The sequence below is a fragment of the Emys orbicularis genome, chromosome 18 (genome assembly GCF_028017835.1).
Source record: "Emys orbicularis isolate rEmyOrb1 chromosome 18, rEmyOrb1.hap1, whole genome shotgun sequence".
Taxonomy (NCBI): Eukaryota; Metazoa; Chordata; order Testudines; family Emydidae; genus Emys; species Emys orbicularis.
The window spans coordinates 14,834,235-14,856,489 of NC_088700.1; the positions used below are offsets into that span (position 1 = coordinate 14,834,235).

Below are 22,255 nucleotides of genomic sequence, written 5' to 3' on the forward strand. Positions count from 1 at the left end.
ACTGTGTCAAGACTTGTGTGGAGAACTCTCATTGCTTTACATCAAGCAGCGACAATACCCCAATCATTGTTATATAAATGTAGACATTTATATTTAATCCGTAAAGTAACATGCAGGTACATTGGAATCCCTTTGCCTATATAATCTGCGTGCCCATGCTTTAAGTGCGTCATACTGTGCAGCCATAATCTGATCATGCTAGTACAGTGTCTGTCACCTATGTAAAAACAGGAAAGATGCCCAATTACCTTGTTATTTCCCAAAAGTACAAGCACTAATTATGAGCATGATCCGCACTCTCTCTCTTTTTTTTTTTAATGTGGAGATTTCTACATCTTGTTCCCGCAGTAAAGCGGTTGAAAGCTTGGCTCAAGGCGGTGATGCTGAAATACAGCGCGTGAAAGAAGAGGCTCATAAGAAAGTACAACAAGTGGAAGAAATTCTCACCAGCAGAATAAACCTTTTGGAAGAGGCAAGTCTCCAATATTGAAGAGTAATTGAATTAGTTATTGACTCTGCTGTGCAGAGCTCCCTAGTGCCTGTGTGCTCTCAGCTGAGATATTTAGCATTGTGACCTGCTTAAATGCTGCTTTCAGAGCTGCTGTTTCAGCTTCACTGGAAAAATAGCCAGAATAAAAATAGAATAAATGCCATGAATGGGGAAGCTTTGTCAAATATTATTAAATCTCGGAATGTGGAAGATGGGCAGAGCCCTATGAAGTACTTACTCCTCTAGTGGATTTTGGGTTTGTTTAGAACAAGGCATATTATCTCCTCGTTGGGGTTGGGGAGTCCATCTCTTGCAAGGTAGGCTTTTGCAGGAGAGGTGAAAGGTTATCCGTGATACTTGGGGTAATGGGGAATTGGGTTTTGAAAGGTCTTGCCAGCAAGGTCTCTGCTTTGTTAGGAAAGTGAAACCATGCTGCAAGAGGTGGTGTCATTCCACAGGCCCCATAACTCTGGTGTTAGAGACCTTTATATACCAGTATGAGTCTGTGACATGGGGACTTCTAAAGTCTGTGCTCAGTATATGTGACTGAGTTGTGACAGGTCATCTGCAATACCTATTTCTGAAAAGATGGATTGAGAAGTACTTTCTTGTATTTCGCTCACTCGCCTTCCACTCCAGTATCTGCTTTGGTGCTGGTGGGAATTGGATTATGACATCCCATCTGCCAGGTGTTGACTGCAGCAGGAGTCTGGTAGCACATTAATTTGTGTGTCTCTGAGAAAGTATCTTAGCAAAACTTTCTTGAACTCCTCTGGCAGTGATGGGTTACCTCTGCCAAATACTGGTCATTGATATGGTTCTGAAGGATTAACAAGGGGCTTGCCCAAGTGTTCCCAACTAACTTATGATAAAACCTGCTGTTCTGGGACATGTGCTCACAGCTGAGTGGCCAGACGTTGGGAGCTCTCAGATAGTCCATCCCCCCCCTCGAACAAAAATGCTTTCTCATCATCAAGAAGGGAGGCAGAACCACTCAGCAAACAAATTTATATTAAGTGCCCTTTGCCGGAAATACATGTACCTAGTTCCAGAAATATATATACAGCATATATTGATAACATATCACAACCTGGAACTTGTATAATTTGTCCAAGGGGGTGAGATTTTGTGTGTGGGTGCGGGTTCCTTCTCTGAGAAAAGATTTCCCAAAAGATGTATACTTGATGCAGTCTGCCATATTCCAAAGGTATACTCTCCCACTCAGGAAAAAAGAGATACTTTAAGAGGAATTGTTATGAGCTTCAGGATTGTGTTCTCTGTTGGGATGACTTAGCAGTATCCCTAGAGGGGGAGAGCTCCTTCAGAGGGATAGCAGCCACTCCAACTTTCCCTTTAGTTTGCTGGAATCTTAACATTTGTATTCTCAGAGTGTTCTTTTGCACTTAACTGGTGTTATTAACTTAATGTCAGTGGATGGAGAGAATCCTCTCTGTGCCAAAGGGATCCATCAGACCATTGTTTGCCTAGAACTTCATCAAACAGAAGATTGGCAAATATTCTAATATCAAGGTTATTTTACTGTTTTCATACAACTTGGAAAGAACAGTGTGGGCCTCTGAGGTTAATTTTCTTTATGCTTCTGAATCAGACAAACATAGGAATATTATTAGTGATATGTTTATATAACACCATAAGTTTACATAGCTTCAAAGGACATAGCCAAGCCATGTTCTCTGTCCTGAAGAGGTTTTGATTTAAAAGTAAACACACACAAGATACAAAACAACTTTTCAGGAGTGGAAGGGTCTGGGTATTACTAATGATAAAGGATTTCCTAAAGAGGCGCTTTTTTTTTTTTTTAAATAGCAGCGAATTGAAGACGAGCTTACTTGGCAGATAACAGGGAGACTGTTCTGGGCATAGGGAGAAATGCTCACAGAAGGCACAAAGGCGAGAATGGGGGGAGTAAGGAAGATTGAGAAGTACATAGGGAGACAAAGACAGTGTTGTCTTTGGCTACAGGATATGTTAGAAAGTAGTCCAACCATTTGGTTATTTCCAACATAACCACTAAGATCAGTTGCTTCATGTACTCTGGGAGAGTATATATTCTCTTTATCACAGCCAACATCCTCAGAAAATTCCTGAAGAATTTGGCGAGAATTTACAGATCTTGCCTATGTTTTGGTTGGTGTTGGGGAGAAAATTCTCTGTGGACAGTGTGTGTTGATAGCAGTTCTTGATGAATACTGCGGACAATATATATTGGAAAGGGTACTTCTTGCTTCCATCATAGCTATGAATATCGATTTGATCTTTTACAGAGTAAAACATCTCCTTGATTTAACATCGCCTTGATTTTGATTGTAAATATTTATTTCTCAAGTTCAAGAGTTGTAGGATAAGCCTGCATTGTCTGTGGAAAAAGCAAAGCATGGCAGTTGGGAGAACTCCGTTCTGTTTCCAGGTCCGCTACATACTTGCTGCAAGTCTCTTCACCTCTCTATACCTAATTTTCTTTATCTGTAAAATGCAGATTGTATACTCATTACTCACGGGTGCATGTTGAGGGTTCATTCATGAATGTTTATAGAGCACTTGCAGATCTTAGTGAAGGGTGAACTAGAGGTGCAAAGTATGTTAAGGATGTTAAACTTACTTAATGATTGACCATTTACAATGTTGGGAAGGGAAATGTAGCATGGAAGAACTTGATGAACATTTTGTTTTAATGTTCCAATGCATTATGCTTGTTTATTTTGAGTACAGAATCTTAAAGCTGCCCAAGAAGAAGTGGAAAAAGCCTTTGCAATGACAGAGAGAGAGAAAGTTCTAAGAATGGCTGTCGAACAAAAACTCTCTGGAGTTACAAATACACATCTGAAGGAGCTGGATAGTATTACAGAACTGCCAGAAAAAGACAGGTCAGACTTCTATTGGTAATCTTTCTAACTAATGGAAAATGTTAATTGTTAAAAGGTGATAAAAACAAACCAGTCAATATGAAATAGATTTTAAGGGCTTGATCCTACCCTCAGATGTATCTGAGATCCAGGAGCGTTAATACAAGTGTTGTAAAATGAGCTGTTGAACAAACACAGCAACCAGTGTTACAAGCTACATGTTTCATAGGAAAATTGAGCCTTAAATGTGGTCTGAAAATGAAGAGTGGGTAAGGGCATGTGACCTAGAAACGCATGCACTGCTTTAAAGCATGTTCGTGGCCACCTTGCTTTTTATCTGTGTGCAAGAATAATATGCTTATTGAGCCATTGCTGAAGCGGCGGAGAGGGCTATGATTTGTATGTTTGTACCCATTTCCTGCTTTCGTAGTGTTCAGATGCTATTCAATCCCATTGACATGTCCATTGAGGTTAGTAATTCTAGCAGGAATAGAAAATATTGTGCAGCAGTTTGGACTGTAAATGCTTTGGTTAGTTTTTGGAGGTCTTTGAGTTGATGGGAGATGAAAAGTGCTTGAATCATGAGTTGGTTACCATGAGGCAATGTGAATGTGGGGACAACTTGGGGGGATGGGGGAGGGAGGGAGGAATATCCGGTTCTGTGCATTTTTCCTCTTTAGAATTAAAACTTCAGAGGTTCTGTGAATATCTGTGATAAAAATGTGTATCTAGTCAGCAGAGGTCCCGGCAAAAGTTTTCAATTGTCAGTGAGAGTCTAGGGGACCTCTTAAACTCTGTCTTCATGGGCTTAACTGTAAAGAATGTCTCTTCCGATTCTTGGATGCTAAACTGCACAGTTGGTCCACACTACTAACAGGTGGAAGGTTACATTCGTCTGAGTCCTTTAACTTCTTATGTGTGTTCTTGGAGTAGTGTCTAAAACAGACTACTGGACTAATGGCAGGTTTAGGTGTGATATTTCATAAATTGTCAGATATAAATGTTTTATACAGTTGGAAAATTGTGAATCCGAACTCTCTAGTGGCATAAGTCATTCACTTACCCTAATACTTTACCTTAAATCATGCTGTACTGAATACTATGTTGCTTCTGCTTCCCCCCGGCTCCCCTAACTTCAATTCCATCATGATTTTACCAGCTACTGTCCTGAATCCCTTGACCTGGAAACAAATGCTTGATAATTCCTGAGATGTTCAAATCGGGTAAAGCACTAATTTCTAACTGTAGTAGCTTCTGTGAGAGCAGCTGCTAAAGTGTGGGAGAACAAGGTGATCAGAATGTCTCAATTTTTATGGTCCAGTATTGCATTGATCTACCAGGGATAGATGCTTGGATGCTGGATCAGCACAAATACTTTCGGGCGTAGAAAACTTGAGAACTAATGGAGAAAGTTTACTGTAAGGGCTGAAATATTCACTATGCATGGGTTTGGCAATGTAAGAGTCTAGGAACTTCAGTCTTGAATTACAACCACAACTCTGAGGATACATTTCAAAGTGTTATTCCACCAAACACTGGTGGTGATCCACTGCTTTTGCTACACAGCAGTTGATCTCCAGCTCTTAGTCTGCAGACCACTTCATTGGAGAATGCATCTGTTGGACCTACCTGTACTCCCAATCCCTCCATTATTGGATCAAAAGATTTTATTTTGTAGATTATCAGGAAGACCTCTGTGGACTCCTGGTGGTCCATGGATAGTGGTTTTGGAACTGCTGTTAAATGGGGCAGAAAATTCAACTGTGTTGTGTTTTTTATTTTATTTTTATTTTATTAAATCAATAGAAGCAAGTTAGATGCAATACAAGCACTTGAGTAAGGAAGGGACTATAACTGACATTTGTCATCACATTCTGTGCAAAGACATTAGGACTCTAATATGTGCTCTAGCTTACATACTTCCTTCCAGTTATATTTTAATATATACATGTTCTACCATTCATTACTTTGTGTGTGTAATATGGAAATTGGTAGGAAGTGGTCTGTACTGATGACTCTTAAATATTAGAGAGCATTTAGATACAGCACTCTTCATGTGGAAAATGTTAGGATGAAAGGGTTAAGCATTTTACTTTCTTACCAGTACTGGAGGAGAGTATTGTTCCTAAAAAATAAAAATTATTTTTAGATAATTTGATTCTATTAGTTGCTTGCTTTAAATGTTCTGGTTACTATGGAGGGAAAGAGAGGGGTTGGTAATTTGAGAGTGCTTTCCAAAATGTTACCAGTGCTCTTTGTCCTATGGGAGGCCTCCCATAAAATCTACCGCAATGGTTTGGTATTTAGTTTTAGATGATGCAAAATTAATATCCACATCTTGTAATTTTTTAGACTTATAGAACAACTGACTCTGTCTCTGAAAAGTAAAGAAGCTATAATTCAGCACCTTGAAGAGGAAAAGTCTCAAAGTGAATCTTGTGATGGCAACTTACCTGCAGAAAAAATCAGAGAACTTACTGTTGCTTTGAGGCATGAAAAAGATAGTGAGATAGAGGTGAGGAAACTGACTGAAAACCTGACCGTTACAAATCTCACATGGTTTAGAATTTTAAAGGTCTTAAGGATAACTGTAAGTAAGTGACTTAAGCTAACTTTTTAGAGGCCTCCTCCATCCCAAATTCCTTTCATTGGTCGCCTTGTAGGTTTGGCAGCCATTATTGAGCACTACTACACTTCATGCTTTTCATTGTTTAGATGTCACATCACAGAGTTTTTTCATTTTTGGGGGGTAATTTTATGTTTTCTACACAATTCTGTAACACATAATATATCATTGTCTCATAACAGAAATCCAAAAATAATCTGCTAGATGTTTTGAGCTGAAGCCAATAGGCATGTAATTCTTATTAAGGCTTTTCCCCCTTAATAGAGAACTTTCCTTATGTAATACGGAATATCACATGAAAGTTAAAATGATCTCTTCACTGCTGTGGTCTGCATGGGAGGCTTTGATAGTAGAGGTAGGCCTAATCAGGTCTCATGGAAATAGAGAAGGCCAACCCCCAAATTCTACAGAGGGAACTATCTACCAGTCATCTGTCTATTTTACGTGCCTTGTGGAGAAAGTCAAACATTATCTTGAATATTGGAAAACAGAAGCAAGTCTTAAGGCTAGTTTGAGCTCTTCAGGGCTCTCTTCAAACCATAAATGAGGATTGATGGTAGAATCCAAATGATAAATAATGGAAGCTGTCAAGCTTCTAAGAAATTTTATCCTTGGTAGGTTTTGGGTTTTTCTGCTCAAGATAGTGTCTTATGTTCCAATCAATATAAAACAGTACCTTTCCCTCCTTTCTGCCCTAAATCAAAAAATAGAAAGGAGAGCACTTTTAGACTCAGTCTGAGCAGTGGACTTAAAAGCTCAGAAGAGCTCTAGCTCTTTATAGGAACTCATTGAAAGGATTGAAACCTTCAGAAAATCTACCCTAGCTTGATTTGATCAGGAATATCATTTTTGAGGTTCATCAGGCTTAACATAGTTCTTTTAAAATCAATTTATGGCATGAGGGCCAAAATCAGTTCCTTTATTATTAGGTGACCATGGCTATATCCACCTTAGAAACAGTATTCTTTTCTCAGGGTGTAATAGTGATGAGAGAGATTTGACTAGTATTACTGGTACAATAAATAACCTTTACTGGACTGTCCTCTTAAAGCAGTGGTTCTCAAACTTTTGTACTGGTGACCCCTTTCAAATAGCAAGCCTCTCAGTGCGACCCCTCCCTCCCCCCATATAAATTAAAAACACTTTTTAATATATTTAACACCATTATAAATGCTGGATTCAAAGCGGGGTTTGGGGTGGAGGCTAACAGCTCGCGACCCCCCATATAATAACCTTGTGACCCCCTGAGGGGTCCCGACCCCCAGTTTGAGAACCCCTGTCTTAAAGATATGTAAAAGTATAAGTTGCTGCTGCTTATATCTCTCTCTTTTCTGGGGAAAATTACCCCCCAAAAAGTCTTAATTAAAATGGAGCAGTTTTTAGTAAATCGACTTTATAAGTGTGCCCTGCTGTCATAGATAACTGCCCCTTTAAAAATGCATTTTTTTAACTTGTCAAGCAGAGTTGTCATGTGTCATCAAGGAACATGGCTTTCTTTAGTTTTCCATAGTACAATTCTGTAGAAAGATCTCATTTGGGAGAGTTGTTTTCTAGACGTCTACAATATAGTCTTGTCATAATGTTGGAGTCCTATAACTATACATTTTATTAACTAACTTGGTTTGGAGGCATACTTCTCTTAACATGCTCCAAAAGAAAGTCTGTATATGAAGTACTAACTGTCTGATTTTTAATGATTAATGATGGTACCCAAAAGCTTAAAGTATTTTTACTTCAGAGTGACAACTATTCTGTTCTTATAGGCTATTAAAATGGAACTTAGAAATGAGAAAAATTGCTTTGAAAAAAAAATCCAGGTATGTTTAAAACTTGTTTCTCTTTGAACATTTATAATATATATGTTGGGGAGTCTTTTTTTTTCTCGTATGTGTTCTTAGACGTAAAGAGTTAGTAATTCAAATTGGATTAAGGCAGAACCTTTGGCAAAATTTCTTTTGTTGTATTAGGAGACAAAGCAAAGGCTCAGCCTATTTCCAAACAGCAAAGTAGATAGTATGCTTGATACTCATGCCCATCCCGGTAGATCAGCTTTCCTTCCTCATATTCCTGTCACAGATCTGTAAGGAGACATCTTAGAGTTGGTCTATAGTCTGCTTTAATAGTTTGACTAATGAGATGTAAGAACTGCATGAGCTAGTGCATTTAATACATACTGTGCATTTATGGTGTATTTTAGTATGAACTTTTTAACTTAGTGCAACCTAATGTAATCTATTTAGTCTCTTCAAGAAGAACTACGAGAGAGGGAGAATGAGCTTAGTGTTGAAAAGAAAAATGGTTTGAAAAGGGATAAAACCATTCAAGGTCTAACTCTTGCATTAAAAACAAAGGAAAAAGAGGTACGTTGATTGTATGTTTCTGGTTAGAAGTATCCAGGTAATTTAGGAACTAATCCATCTGAAGCCACTGTCTTTCAGTTGATTTGAGTAGGCCTTGGAGCAGGCCAGTAGTGCAGATCCAAACAGTTCTGTGGAAGCCTGTAGGTCATATTTGCTACTTGAAATCCGAGTGTGATGGCTGGAGTTTTGATATTTGGGCCATGGAAAAAAGATACATGACGGAGGTGATACACTTGCTCTTGAGAGATGGGAAGAGAGAGCATCTTACTGAATCCTCAGAAGCAATTGTAGAGCTGGCAGAAAGGCACAAGCTATAAAACCTTGTGTGGTGAGAATGAGCTTAATATTAACAAAAGCCAGGGTAGTGGGGGGCCACCTTCAAATGAAGATCAGATATTTGTGGAACATTGTGGACATATAGAACAAGTTATTGAACTTGTATGTATAGTTATTGTACTGCTTTCTTTACATATAAAGCTCAGTTGGGCATTTTCAGTGTTTTATGAAGTTTTTTTTGTTTACGTTTGGGTGAATAAACAATTTGATAGTTTATTATTCAGCTCTGCCCATTTAGAAAGATCTTTGTTTTGACGCTGTCACTTTTTTGATACTTGTATTCATGCATCCATGAGTATTTCTTTTGTCTAAAGAATGAAGAGCTTAATTCTGAAATTGAAGATCTAAATGTTTCATTGGCTAAGGCAAGAGAGGCCACACACAAAGCTCAGATCCAGAAATTCAAGGTAAGATACAAACAATTTCAATTGCTTTTCAATATTTTCATGCAGAAGGTGCACTGGGTGAGGAAACTAAAACTAATTTAAAATGTTTAATTGTTCTAATTGTTAAGCAAATTGCCTAAAGTAATTCAGTTTAAATTATGGAACACTGAAAGTACAGCTGTCTCATTACTATCTTGTTCCTCAATTCTTTTTCTTAATAGCAATTGTGAGAATGAATAATTAAATTAAAAAGAGAGTCATCTTTAAATGTAAAATAAGAATAGATTTTCATAAATTTCCGATATTATGGAGGCATGGATAGAAACTCCATTTTTTAGGTGGTGTAGAGCTTTCTTACTTAGTGTAGGAAGAAGAAAAAAATCACTAGCTTTGGTAAACTCCAGTGATCAGTTTAAATTTGTTGATGATCTCACAAGTGTTTGAACGAAAATGTGCTGCACGTGTTGACACTAGTCTGGACCATGCCAGGGAAGATAGAAGCCACTCAAATTCTTTCTTTCCTTTCAAATCTCAACTGGTGGTGCTGGGTAACTTCTCATCCACCACAGAAGTCTTTCTTGAGGGTTTTTGAAGAATTCTTTTGTTGTTTCTTCTATTCGCGTATATGAGACCACTTGGGAAGATAGTGAAAGATTTTGGGCTGCATTGCCATAAGTGTGGTGACGGCACACAGCTGTCTCCTTTTCATTAGCAGACTAGGAGTGGGTGTGTGAGACTTGGCGTTTTTGTTTTTTATTTTGTTTTTTGTAATAGGTGTGAAATGTTTATTTTAGAACAGTGGAATGTTTGTAATAAAACAGTGGACGTTAATAACTTCCATGTGTGCAGAGGAGAAAAGGACTTTATGGTAGTTCGTGCAATATAAAGGGCTCATTTTATGGAACAGGAGGCCTTTGGTAAAATGAATATTGGACTTCAAAATAGTTCACAGAACCAAAAATCACATCTTATCTTTTATGTTTGTGCATTTGTCTTCAATCCAAAAACTAATAAAACACAGATTCCCAAAGTGAGTAACTAAAATAACACTCATTAAAAACAGAAAATGATGTTCCGTCATGAGTTTCCTTCTCTTCCTGATCTCTGTGGAAAGAGTCGAAGGAGTGTTATATGTGCTAATGTATGTGCACCAAAGCTACTGAGGTATGTCTACACAGCAAAGAAAAACCTGTGGCTTGAGCTTGCTTGGGCTGTGGGACTCTCCCATCCCGCAGGGTCCTAGAGCCCGGACGCCATCTCAAGCCCAGAAGTCTACACAGCAATGAAACAGTTCTGCAGCCTGAGTCCCATGTGCCTGAGTCAACAGCCATGGGCCAGCCATGGGCTTTTCTTTGCTTTGTAGATATACCCTGAACGGCCTGAATCTTAGTGACTGCTGGCATTTTTGCTTTGAATTGAATTGAAGCAGTCACAATCTAATGAAACAGGAGCTTTTAGCTCAAAAATTAGTATTGCTTTATAAATTGATCTCAGAAATGGAAAAAAAAGTTTAAAATAAAAAAGCAACACACTAAAATTGGTGTAAATATAAACTGTTCTCCCCAGTTCTGTTTCAAATAGCTTTTGGCCTCTGAATGGATATATGGCTTACATGTTGGAACCCTTGCAATTTACACCAGTAGAGTCCCATTTAGTGAAATACAGTCCGTCCACCCTTCCTTTTATAACGTTGGTCTTGTGAATGGTGTTAGTTTTATAAAGTTGAAAACTAAACTCTCCTGTCTGCAGAACCAACATAGCATGGTGGGTGGCAAAGCGAACCTTTCCCCTCATTATCTTGCCAGTTAATTTCAACACTGCGTTGAAGGGACCTCTGCTCTGGGTCAGTCACTAAATCAAGCTGCATGGCCCATTCCTTCATTATCATTTCTGCTGTGATCATTAACAAGGAGGCCAACTACAGTGGTTTATATGATCTGAAGTGAACAGTGACTGCCTTCCAGTTCATATGCACAACATGCTTAAGACTTGGTCACCACTGATGGCCTGGATTGAAACTAATGACCTGGATGTGAAAAACTTTATGTACTATTATCACTTCCAAAAGCCCCAAATTATTCTCATTTTCACTCTAGACTCCTTTGCAGTTCAACTTTTATTGTCTAAACCTTAGTTACCAAATTACTTGTTATCCCAACCTGGATCTCATTGAAGGCCTTTATTACACTGAAAATTATCTTAATTACCCCAAAGAAGGTAATGTTCCTATGCTATTTGGATAATTGATATTGCACTGAATTTTGCAAGTTGAATGAAATGTTGAAGGGAGAAAGGGGAAGAAAAATAGGCAGGAGTGTAGACTTCTGAGCTTCATAAAGCACATGTACAGACTATGAATGCTGCTTTCTCTTCTAGGGTGCTGAGGATTATCAAGCTCTCTTGATGGAAAAAGAAACGCTCCTCGCAGAGCTGCGTTCCGAAAACCTTACAAAAGATACAGAGAACCGTAAACTACAAAGGAGGATTAAAATGACTGATCAAGAGCTAAATGATTTGAATCTAGAGAGAGAGAAAATGGAGAGGGAGCTGGATGAAGCACAACTACAGAAGAGTAGAGGCGACAAAACCATTAATGTTGTTATCACATTTTTCTCTTTTTTTTAAAATAGTGGATGAAGTTTAATCTAGCATGTCTTTCCTTTCTAATATATTCACTTCTGCACTCTAAATTTCAATTGAATCGTTTTGAAAGTTAAATGCAAGTGTCCAAAGTCAGTCTTCAGGACGATATGGCTGAGAGGATTAAGACAAGTTTTGGGGGTGTATCTTTTAAGTTGTTCTAACTGATTGGGGCATGTTCTTCAGATCTTATTTGTAATTAAAGCCCTCTGGTTGAGTCCTATATAAAATCAGTAAATAAGTGGTAAATGGAAAAAGTTAATTTTTAGACAGTCTCTCAATCTTCCTGTAGGTAGAATCTCTAATTTTTCTAGTAGTGTACATTTATGATAATTTTGTCGTATCTGTCAGGCTACATATTTTGTAAATTATCTTAAATTACACTACTCTAACTTAAACTTTTTTCTTTCCAGCCCTGTTATAGTATGATAGCAAATTATTTAAGGGTTACAACCTTGAGCTGAATTCTTGCTTGTTTTTACCATCACATCTTGTTCTCTGTAAATTCTGTACTTTTTTAATTTCCGTTTCTATTTGTAAAAATCTCATTAACAAAGGATTGGCTGCTCACAATCCAAAACAAGCCTTAAGTGCTGTGTCTGTTTATTAATTTCTCTGCAGCTCTCTACTTTAGGACCTTTCACCTTGCTTTCCTGTCTAGACTAGCACATTCTGTTTCAGAAAGCAAGGCTCCTGCAACAAAGTGAAAGAGCAGGTTTCCATCTTTCCTTATTTTGAGTAAAAGCTGTGCCTCGTGCTGCGTGCCTAGCTTAAAGCACAACTTTGTCTACTTGTGTGTCTTCTCATGTGGATTTTATTTTAATCTTCTCACCTGCTGCTTCAGTGAGGGCTGGTTCTTCTGTTCTGGCAACAGCATAAACAAAGGGGATGAGCTTTCTCCATTGGGCATGGTCAACTCATAAAAATCCCTATTGCTGCCTTTAAGCAAGGACTGACCTTGAGCCATGTTGAATTACACAGAAGACAGAATGAGCTTGCATCTGTAGACAAAAAAGATTGCACAGACAGACTGAACTCTGTTTATTATTAAAGGGTGTATAGTTACATAGTGACAGGCTAGCCATGTGAAGGTGTCAATGAGGTTATGCTCTGTATTAGAGCAGCTTCTGCCACTGTTAAATGTTCTCGGCTGGGGGCACTGTACTCCAATTATTAAAGGCCTCTCACTGCACCAATTATATACGAAATTTGCAGTAGACTCTTGCAATATTGTCTAAATCCAGTAGAGGGGTCTCTTTCCCTGTAAACAATATATATTTTTCTCTACACTATCCGTTTATTTTAGTTATAGCTTTAGTTTGATCTCAGGTGCGGTTCATTTGCCATTGCAGAATCTCTGTCCCTGCTGTTCCTTGAAATTTCTTCAGTGTATTGAGGTTAGAAAAAAAAAGAGAATGGATGATTCCTGTCATTACAACAGCCATAAAAAGCACATTTTATTGATTTAAAGTATTTTATCTTCAACTGTCTTCTCTACCCAGAACCTTCATCTTCTCTTAAGGGAGCTGGAATATAAATGTGTACAGGAAGGACAGTTTTGAGGGGGGATTCACATAGTTACAGCCCTTGGAGAAGTCTGTTTGACTCAATTATGGCCAAGTTCTTCATGTACGTGATTAAGTTCCTTGGGGAAAAGTGTCCCTGCCAAAAGATGAGCAGTCTTAAAAATTACATCCCTGATCTACTCCTACTCTTAGGTAGTTTCACCACCTCTGCTTCAGTTTCGGAGCTGCAAGTACATTTGGATCTAACATTGCCTATGAATTGTGGCTCACTGAGTAGAGGGTATGTGGGAGTAAAAATGTATGCTATAATATCTTGCTCTTTAGTAAAATGGTTTTCTGTTTCTCAATCTGATGCAAACATTTTATGTGAGCAGCCTTAAAAAAGCTGTTCTATTATTATTTTCACATGACCTGGCATACAGTTAAATAGACATAAAACTAACAAAATGGACCTGAACTGTATAGGACCCTTTATCCAAATTCATAGTTAGATGCCATTTCATCTCTTTCCTGTTTTTAAGGTGTGTGGGATATTTTTAATGACCTTTCACACAGAATAATCATTATCTATTTCTGTAAATAACAATATCAAAACAAGCTAGTGGGATTGTGTCAAAGAGAGGCCCATGAGGGGTGCCTCTACCCAACTTCTGACCTGGCCAGTATAGAATGATCAAGGAAATATTTTGGTAGAGTATGGGGTAGGCTTGTGCATTGGAAAAAGTGGAAAAGATCAGTTAAGTTTAGTATGTGAAAGACTTGGGATTTGTTCACCCAAACCATCAACATAAATCATTAAGATCTTCCTCATGATGAATAGGAATAGGGACTCTCTTCAAAATGGCTACTCTGTCCTACTTTCATATCCTCTTTGTTCAGTGGATTTTTAGCTAGCTTCAACTAATTAAAAACAAAACAGGAACATCAACAACAAAAGAACACACCACCCCAGCCTTATGTATTAGCTGGCACTTAATCATCTGCTATTTTTTTGTCTTTAAGAGGGAACTATCTTTAGACAGTATCTCAACATTATCAGCTCTGGATAGTTTAGTTGCTAAAACAATCAACTATTGAGATACACCTTGTTTAACAAAGTGCTTCTTATAGAATGACCAGGAATAAAGATCAACACATCTTAAATATCATGTGCATCTACTGTCTGTGTGTATATATATACAACATGTTCTCAATATTAGGTAAAATTCAAAATCCATGAGTTTGTTCAAGCTCTGATGGTGAAATATGTTAAGTAGCTTTTCTACCCTGTTCTAAATACGGGCAATTAAGGTATATTTCTCCGTTATAGTCATATTTGATCAGTTGGTTGGGAAGTGCACAATAACTCATTAGCCAGAATTTACCACCCGCTCTTCCCTCTTGAAATTAAACTGAAAGAGAGGTTTCGAGGCTTCAAGCCTTAATTATTCATCAACCTGTTCCCCATCTGACAAAGAGGGGGAGGCACTCCTGTGTTCAACCAATATTAGTTATAATGTTTCAGTTTCATTTTTTCTAAGTTCAACTAACTATCATTAATCATAGAAAAAATCCCTTGAGACAGAGGTTGGCAGAAAGCATTGTAAAGGGCTGTAGCTACCATATTATCCGTGTAACTCAATGTATAGAAACCAATAGACTTTCTCCTAAGCAATCTACTGTAGTGAGGGGTAGTTTTGTGTGTTATAGAATCCTAGCCTATGCAAAGAAAATAATTTTCAGTTCCGGTCATGGCTTAGTCTAGCAAGGATTTGGAAATATCATGGGCTGCACTACTGTCTCTACAGATGGACACATAGAATCCTTTACATTCTCTGTTGAGGAACCACTACATATTGTCCATTCAAAATCCCCCCCCCCCCCCCCCCCGCCATTAATATCTGTTACTCCAGGGAGGAAACAGTCTCTGTGCCTTTCTTGACAAGTACTGCTTTTTATATCATGTAAGAAGGAGGAAAAAGGTTCTTTTCTGTCCATGCCTGCTTACGACTTCTCTCCATAAAGCTATCTCTGACTTTTCTTTATCAAAGCTAATAAGTTTCTGGGCTCTAGGAGAGTGTTAGATCACAAGTGTTTAACTTTAAAGTCTTAGCTGCCTAAACCAAAATGAAGATCATTCATTCATTCAGTCTCCAAATGTAGTGGGGAAAAATGCAAAAATTAAAGTCAAGGTGTGAGCTATAGAATGCATCACTAAAATCATAGCTCTTCAGTCAGGCCTTGAATGCCAATTTACATGTTGCAAATGAATATGATTGATGTGACCCAAACAAGGAATTCCATAACTTGGAGCCGAAGGCAACTACAGTCATGCAATTTCATACCACCTTCAAAAAGGTCATTCTGTCCCTACCCTGGAAGCTGTATTAATGGTCACTAACTAGGTGGAAATGGACATGCATTTGAGGACTAGTGTATGTATGAGAGCGATGGTGGTAGTGCCTTCAGCAAACACAAAGTTTGGGACTGATCCTGCAGTCTTTACTTAAATAGTCTCTACTCCCTCTGAACTCAGCTGGACTACTTGCATTAGTTAGTTTACAGATTTGGGGTCTGAAGTGGCTATTAGTGATTTCTTAAAGTGAGTGCCAATATTCAGCTCAATAAAGTAAAGCAAAAGGCAGTGTAAATAATTGGTATTTAATGCACAAAAAAAATAAAATAAGGGTCTGATGTGAACTTGCATAAAGCAAGTAATTAAGTCAAGAAAATCACACAAAACTTAATAAACAGATTGCCACTAAAGTATAACCATTGTTATTTCTCTATACTTAGAATAGAAGTAACTGTGATGTGTTAAATACCAGTCTGGGTAAATGTTCTTTATGGGTGACTACTGTGTGTGCAATATGCAAAATATTTAGAGCATACAATATTTAGCACATACACTTCTTTAGTAATGAAAGTTAAGCTAGTGTTCCGTAAAACTCATCTGGCTCTACGGGGTTTTAAAAACGGTTAAAGTAACGCAAACTAGTGTATCTTTTAAATGACATCAAAGCAATTTTTGACAACTGCTCTTTTGTTGGTAGGTATCTTCCATTCTATTATACAATCCTTGCACTGAACATTTTTGAAATAAGAGTTGTCAAACAAGACCAATATAGAAACAAGACCACTATAGGGCACAAGCTGCCCCTCCTTCCCTTCTTACTCTTGAAACTTCTAGCAAAATCACCATAAACAGATCATTTTACATGGAAGCAACTAATGACTGATGCTGGAAGTAGGGTGGGGGGAAGAGGAAGACTGAGAAACCAAATTACCGTTATGCTTTGTTCCCTTGTCCTATGCTGCCTCTTTCCTCCATCCTGTGACTGGAATCTGTCTAGTAATAAGATATACTGTGCTGGTGCTTGATCCTGCAAACACTCGCCCATATATAGTTCCATTGTTTTCAGGATCGATCCCTTTAGTGGTCAAATGTTAGGAAGTGGACATATGTCATTTTTGAAACACACTTTGCCCAAAGACTTCTGATGGGGATGCGCCCTCTTGACCCCACATATAGCCTCACCTGAAGATGAAGGACTTCAAACAGACAAGGGAAATGATTGATAGGAGAATTAGGAACGTAAATAGGTAGAACATATGGAAGTTTGTGACTGTGTCTCTGACGAAATAAGGGGGGTAGTATTATTTGTATTACAGTAGTGCCTAGAGGCAGCAACCAAGATCCTGGTCTCATTATACTTGCCCTTGTACATGGATCCAGTTAGAGACAGTCCCTGTGCTGAAGAGCTTACAGTTTAAATAGACAAGACATGAATTTGACTGATGGGAAACTGAGGCACAGAGAGAGTAAGTGAGGGTCACACAGGAAGCATTTATGGAGCCCACTCCAGTGCTTTAATCACAAGACTAACTGTTCTTCCCTGGTTGGTGTCTAAAGCTCATGCCATAAGGGAAGGGAAATGTTTTAACACTTCTGCCTTTTGGTTAATGCAAGAGCAACTAGTAAAACAACCGTAGTGCAAGGATTTCTATGGTGTGAATGGAAGAAGGAAAAGATGACAAACTGAATTACCACTAAGCCATTTTCTCCTATTTCTGGCAAAGGCGTAAAATTGCTTTGATTTAAGAAATGAATGTTCATGCTGACTGACAGTGACAAAATGTGTGTGTGTGTGTGTGAGAGAGAGAGATTTTCTACTGCCTTTGAGTCCAGTCATTCTGAAGGAAAGGCATTAAGACAATAATACCATAGATTAATGTAACACAGTATTGACATCTCACTCTTAAAGTTTTATTGCCTAAACTTTATTCTTAAGATGCTAAAAGGAAGACAGTGACTTAGATACATTCTTTAGAACATTCAGTGATAGGAGTAATTTAAAGCAATGGAAAGTTAAACTAATAACATGGGTTGTCACTCAAGTTTTTTGTGAAGCTGATTTTCTAAATATTCAGTTTCATCTTTTTGTAGGACCTTAGAAATCAGCTAGAGAAATTACATGGTGAAATGATTGAGAGAGAAAAAGCAGTGGAACATCATTACAATATTCTTTTGAGTGAAAGCAATCAGAAGTTGCAGAGTCAAGAACTAGTTATCAAGCGACTAACAGACAGTGTCAATCAAAAGGATCTATTGCTTCAGGTAGGTAGACTTAAGCTGAAATGAAAAATGAAAACTTATCACTTAATTTTGTATGAGGAATGATTACAAAATCCCATTTTTGTTTGGAATTACTGTTGATTTTCATGATAATCCTCTACTTTTTATAATATTGTATTTGCAGAATAGATACATAGCTGTGTCGCTTTCAACAAGAGTTCTTATTAGGGTTTATGAAATTTAGGGCGGGGGAGGGAGGAAGCTTTGCCAGTGTTCATGTAGAGATTTTGCTGTTGTAACGAGGTGCTTTAAAAGGTCCCAAAGCATCCAGGGTATTCATAGAAATGTAGGGCTGGAAGGGATCTTGAGAGGTCACTAAGTCCATCCTCTCACATTAAGGCAGAACAGGTGTTTTTCTAACCTCATCTTTAAAACCTCCAGTGATGGGGAATCCACACCCTCCCTTGGTAACCTGTATCAATTTGCTCCCCAGAAACTAGAAGTTAAGGAATGGGTATTGATACTGAACTGCTCTCTCATCCTTATAAGGAAGTCCCTTCAAACCGGGGCTAAGGTACATTGATGGGCAGCTCCAGGGATGACTGTAGTGCTCCTGCTTAAACCTGTTCTGTGGATAAAAGATGCTTTCTAGCAAAGTCAGTAGGAATTGAGGGTGTTTGCACCTTACAGCCCAAACTGAGTACCATACTTTAGTGTATCAGTGCTGCTAATTTGGCATTTTCTATGCTCTCTAATTTAACTATTTAAATATAAAAGAATTTTGAACATTTTGGACATTAATGGGCAATCAAAGAGGGTCAATATGTTATCTTTTTCTCCTATTGTGGTCTTGCGTTGGACTTTTTTTCACCAGACAACAAAGAATGTACTTGAAATAAGTTGCTTTTGAAGTTTGTATTAATAGGTATACATTTTTTTGCACTAGTAATAGTAAGCTTTGCAGGATTTTCATTACATGCATTATTTTGTTTCGCTAGAAACTTGATGCAGCAGTGAAAGAAAAGGATGTAGAACTTCAAGGACTTATTAAAAAGTGTAAAAACCTTTTAAAAGCTAAAGAAGATCTTGAGTTGAAGAATGAAGACTTAATAAAGGAAAAATGTGCTTCCGAGTCTCAGCAGTCAATCATCAAGATTGTCAAAGAGTTGGAGGTAAGTTTCACTCAACCTTGGCCTCTACAGATAAATAGAAACATTGGGCCTGATCTGCCTCCTATTGGAAATCACTGGGGATTTTCCCATTGATTTAAAAAAGGTGGGATCAGGTAAATTGTAATTAACCTATATAGCATAGGGCAGTGTTTCTCAATCTTTTCAGGTTGACAGCCCTTATTTTGGAGGGTAAAAACACAATAAAAGACCCCTTTTATAGTATATGTAAGAGTAAAAAATGTATCTTTGATAACAATGGCTCTACTTTGTGTGTGTTTCAGGAGGCTGTTTGCAGTGCTTTTGTAACCATGTTGGTCCCAGGTTTTTAGAAAGACAAGGTTGATAGAGAGAATACATGACCTTGAAGGATAAGGGAGTGGGGGAGTGAGTTTTTCTTTGCTTTGAAATGTAATACAATTTTCAATACCTTCTGACCTTTTTTGACCTCTTGGGGGTTGTGATCAACAAATTGAGAAACACTGACATAGGGTAATAGAATCAACCCATTATAATTTAGGGTAATGGAATTAGCCAGTGTAAATCAGGATTAACCCATTAAAATTAACTCAGTTCAGGATTATTATAATTTGTGCAACTGATGAAACTTTTGTGTGGCAGGAGGAAAGAAACCAGCACTTGATTAATCATTTCATCATATATTTTCTCTAATAGCTGACTTCAAGGTCTTAAAAGCGTATATTACTATTATTGTTTACATAGTACCATAAGCATACTCTGCACTGAACAGTAGTGAATTATGTGAAAATACAAGTCTGTGCCCCAAACAGTTTAAAATCTGAAGGCACAAGCAGGCAAAATTCTGTATAACGCAGAACAGATAGTTGTATGGTCACTATGGCTGGAATATTTCACTGAACATTTAGGTTTTTGGATATGTTACTGAAGGAGGAGGAGAAGGGAGCTTGGTGTACTTCTAACAGGGAAGAGGAAAGAATGTACAAAGTTGAGTGAGCAAAGGAGACAAAAGGAGCAGTCAAGTAAGAATTTTGTGTACAGTTGGGGTGGGAGATGTAGGTGGAAATGAAGGTAAATTTAAGGAAAGAATACTGTACTAAGTTAAAAGCGAAACTAGTACAGAGACTTCTGAAGTGGGGACATGTGGTGAGAACTGGAGGATGGATAGATAACATGGCTGTCTTTTTCATTTGACAATATAAAGAAGAGTTAGGATGGCTTATACATGTCGCCAGAAACCTGAGGTCATAATACAAAATCATAGTATATACATTTTGGTTACTATATATAGTACTCTGGTACCAGCAAAACAATCACATACAGATGTGAAGTTTTTAATCCTATTGTGAGACATTACCTACTGTCTCTGTCAATGTATGTTTTTGTTCTTTTAGTGCTTTTATCGTGTGCAGGTAGAGAACAAATAGGCTTCATTTGAAGGCACACATTAAGTTTCTTGTCTTTTTCCTATTATTTCGGAGAACTGTTTAAATTCAAATCTCCAAAAGGGCAGTTAAATAGAAGCAGTAATCACTTCACTTGTTTCACAGTGTACCATTCATTAGTGAAACCTGCTCAAGGACATACACCTGCTGTGCTATGTAGACTGTTGAATTAATTCCCTATGAGGGTAACAACACCATTTGCCCTGGGCAAACCCAAAATGAATTAGTAGGGGACACATAAGCACAGACTGGGACTTAGTGGATGTGTGGTAAACTCACAATTGAGGAAACGTATCAGTGTTGGCTACAGTATGCAGCAAACCCATAAGCAGAAAAAATAAAACCTGTGAAAAGTCAGAGATTTTGCCTCTATAGTTATCTGCAAGAGAAACACATCGAACAAAACCGATTACACTTCATTCACATAGCTGCCCCCATGAGGAAAAAGTAAGATGCTACAATGATCTCATCTCTGGAGATATTTAAGAGTAAGTTAGAGAAATGTCTATCAGGGATGGTCTAGACAGTAATTGGTCCTGCCATGAGGGCAGGGGACTGGATTCGATGACCTCTCGAGGTCCCTTCCAGTCCTAGAATCTATGAATCTATGATGGACTCGTATAGAATTAATGAAAATGAAAACTAACTGCCCCCTCTTCGACCCTACCGTCCCATACAGGTGTACAGCCAGAAACGAGAACAATGACAAATGGAGCTATGCATAGTAATGACCCAATGCCAACTTCTAATCACTAATCCATTCTCTTGTGCTAGTTCACTCCTTGACTGAGAACAATACCTAATCAAAACCCATTCTCCTCTCAGCTCCACCAGTGTCTAAGATCACACCCTGGAAGAGCCCATAATGGCATATTAATAGTACGTCTTTGGACACTGATTATCCAAAGCTGTGTTCTCATTGGCTGATTTGGCCTCTTTGATGAAGTTACAGAGCTGCACCATCTCCCAGCCAAGTGCGCAGTTGGAATCTCATCACCAATAAATACAAGACACTAAATCCCATATTTTAGCCTAGCTGCTGCTTTAAAGTTTAAGAAACTAATTTGGGAGGTGCTGCAACTTAGCTCTTAATATCTTTTTACTTTAAAAAAGTAAAGATAAATTTTAAAGCAACTCATCTGAAGCACTGCTGGGTGCCTTGGCCATGATGGGGGAGATAAAAGGCAGTTTCTAATTGAAGTTTGGATTCATGCGCCACAGTAGTGAGCTAGTGGAGAGAGAGAATGTGTGCACTGGTAATTAGGTTAGTCATGCAACTGCGGACTCCTCTGATATCTGTGAAGTCTCAGAATGATGCATTGTGGGGTTTACCACTAGAGAATGCAGAAATGCAATGGACTCCTATGTAATTTTGAATATATTTGTTATTTCTGTACTTAATGCCCTTTTCCCCATTCTCTCCACACAGCCTTGTTAGTGGGGCCATTTGTCACACACATATTTTAATTCAGTTGTTCCAAACTTTGCAGTTCAATTTAGTACCAACAAAAGCAACAGAATTTTTGAGATGAGGCTCTTGCTCAATCCTTTAGTTATGGTTCCAGGCTCTGGTGTTAAAACAGGGTGCCCATTTTGTAAATCATGTGCTTCAGTAACTGGGCACAGAGGTATCCGTTTTTAACTCTAAATTGATTTTGTAGGTGTAAATAAAATCTGTATAATTATTGTAATGTAGCTTTTCTGTGCTAATGCACCTTTCCAAGAAAGCGAGCTACTTTATACACTTGATGCGGAAATAGGAAATCTCGTTAGCTGATACCCCCATGGTAAAACTGACTTCTCTGCCGACACAAAGCACATCCTGTCATCAGCTCATTGTTTGTCTTTTGTTCTAATTACTTCAGTATTTAGGGAGTTA

General features: G+C 38.1%; 1 protein-coding gene across 1 annotated transcript in view; it reads left to right on the top strand.

Moving 5' to 3' along the window:
* The window catches only part of CDK5RAP2 (CDK5 regulatory subunit associated protein 2), a 100,721-nt gene that overhangs the window by 12,437 nt on the left and 66,029 nt on the right, over positions 1 to 22,255 (top strand). Inside the window, exons 6-14 of the mRNA XM_065418586.1 lie at positions 349 to 472; positions 3,221 to 3,375; positions 5,707 to 5,869; positions 7,744 to 7,797; positions 8,221 to 8,340; positions 8,991 to 9,083; positions 11,439 to 11,657; positions 17,655 to 17,825; positions 18,782 to 18,955. Coding sequence (XP_065274658.1) covers positions 349 to 472; positions 3,221 to 3,375; positions 5,707 to 5,869; positions 7,744 to 7,797; positions 8,221 to 8,340; positions 8,991 to 9,083; positions 11,439 to 11,657; positions 17,655 to 17,825; positions 18,782 to 18,955 — 1,273 coding nt within the window. The remainder of the gene's footprint in view (positions 1 to 348; positions 473 to 3,220; positions 3,376 to 5,706; positions 5,870 to 7,743; positions 7,798 to 8,220; positions 8,341 to 8,990; positions 9,084 to 11,438; positions 11,658 to 17,654; positions 17,826 to 18,781; positions 18,956 to 22,255) is intronic.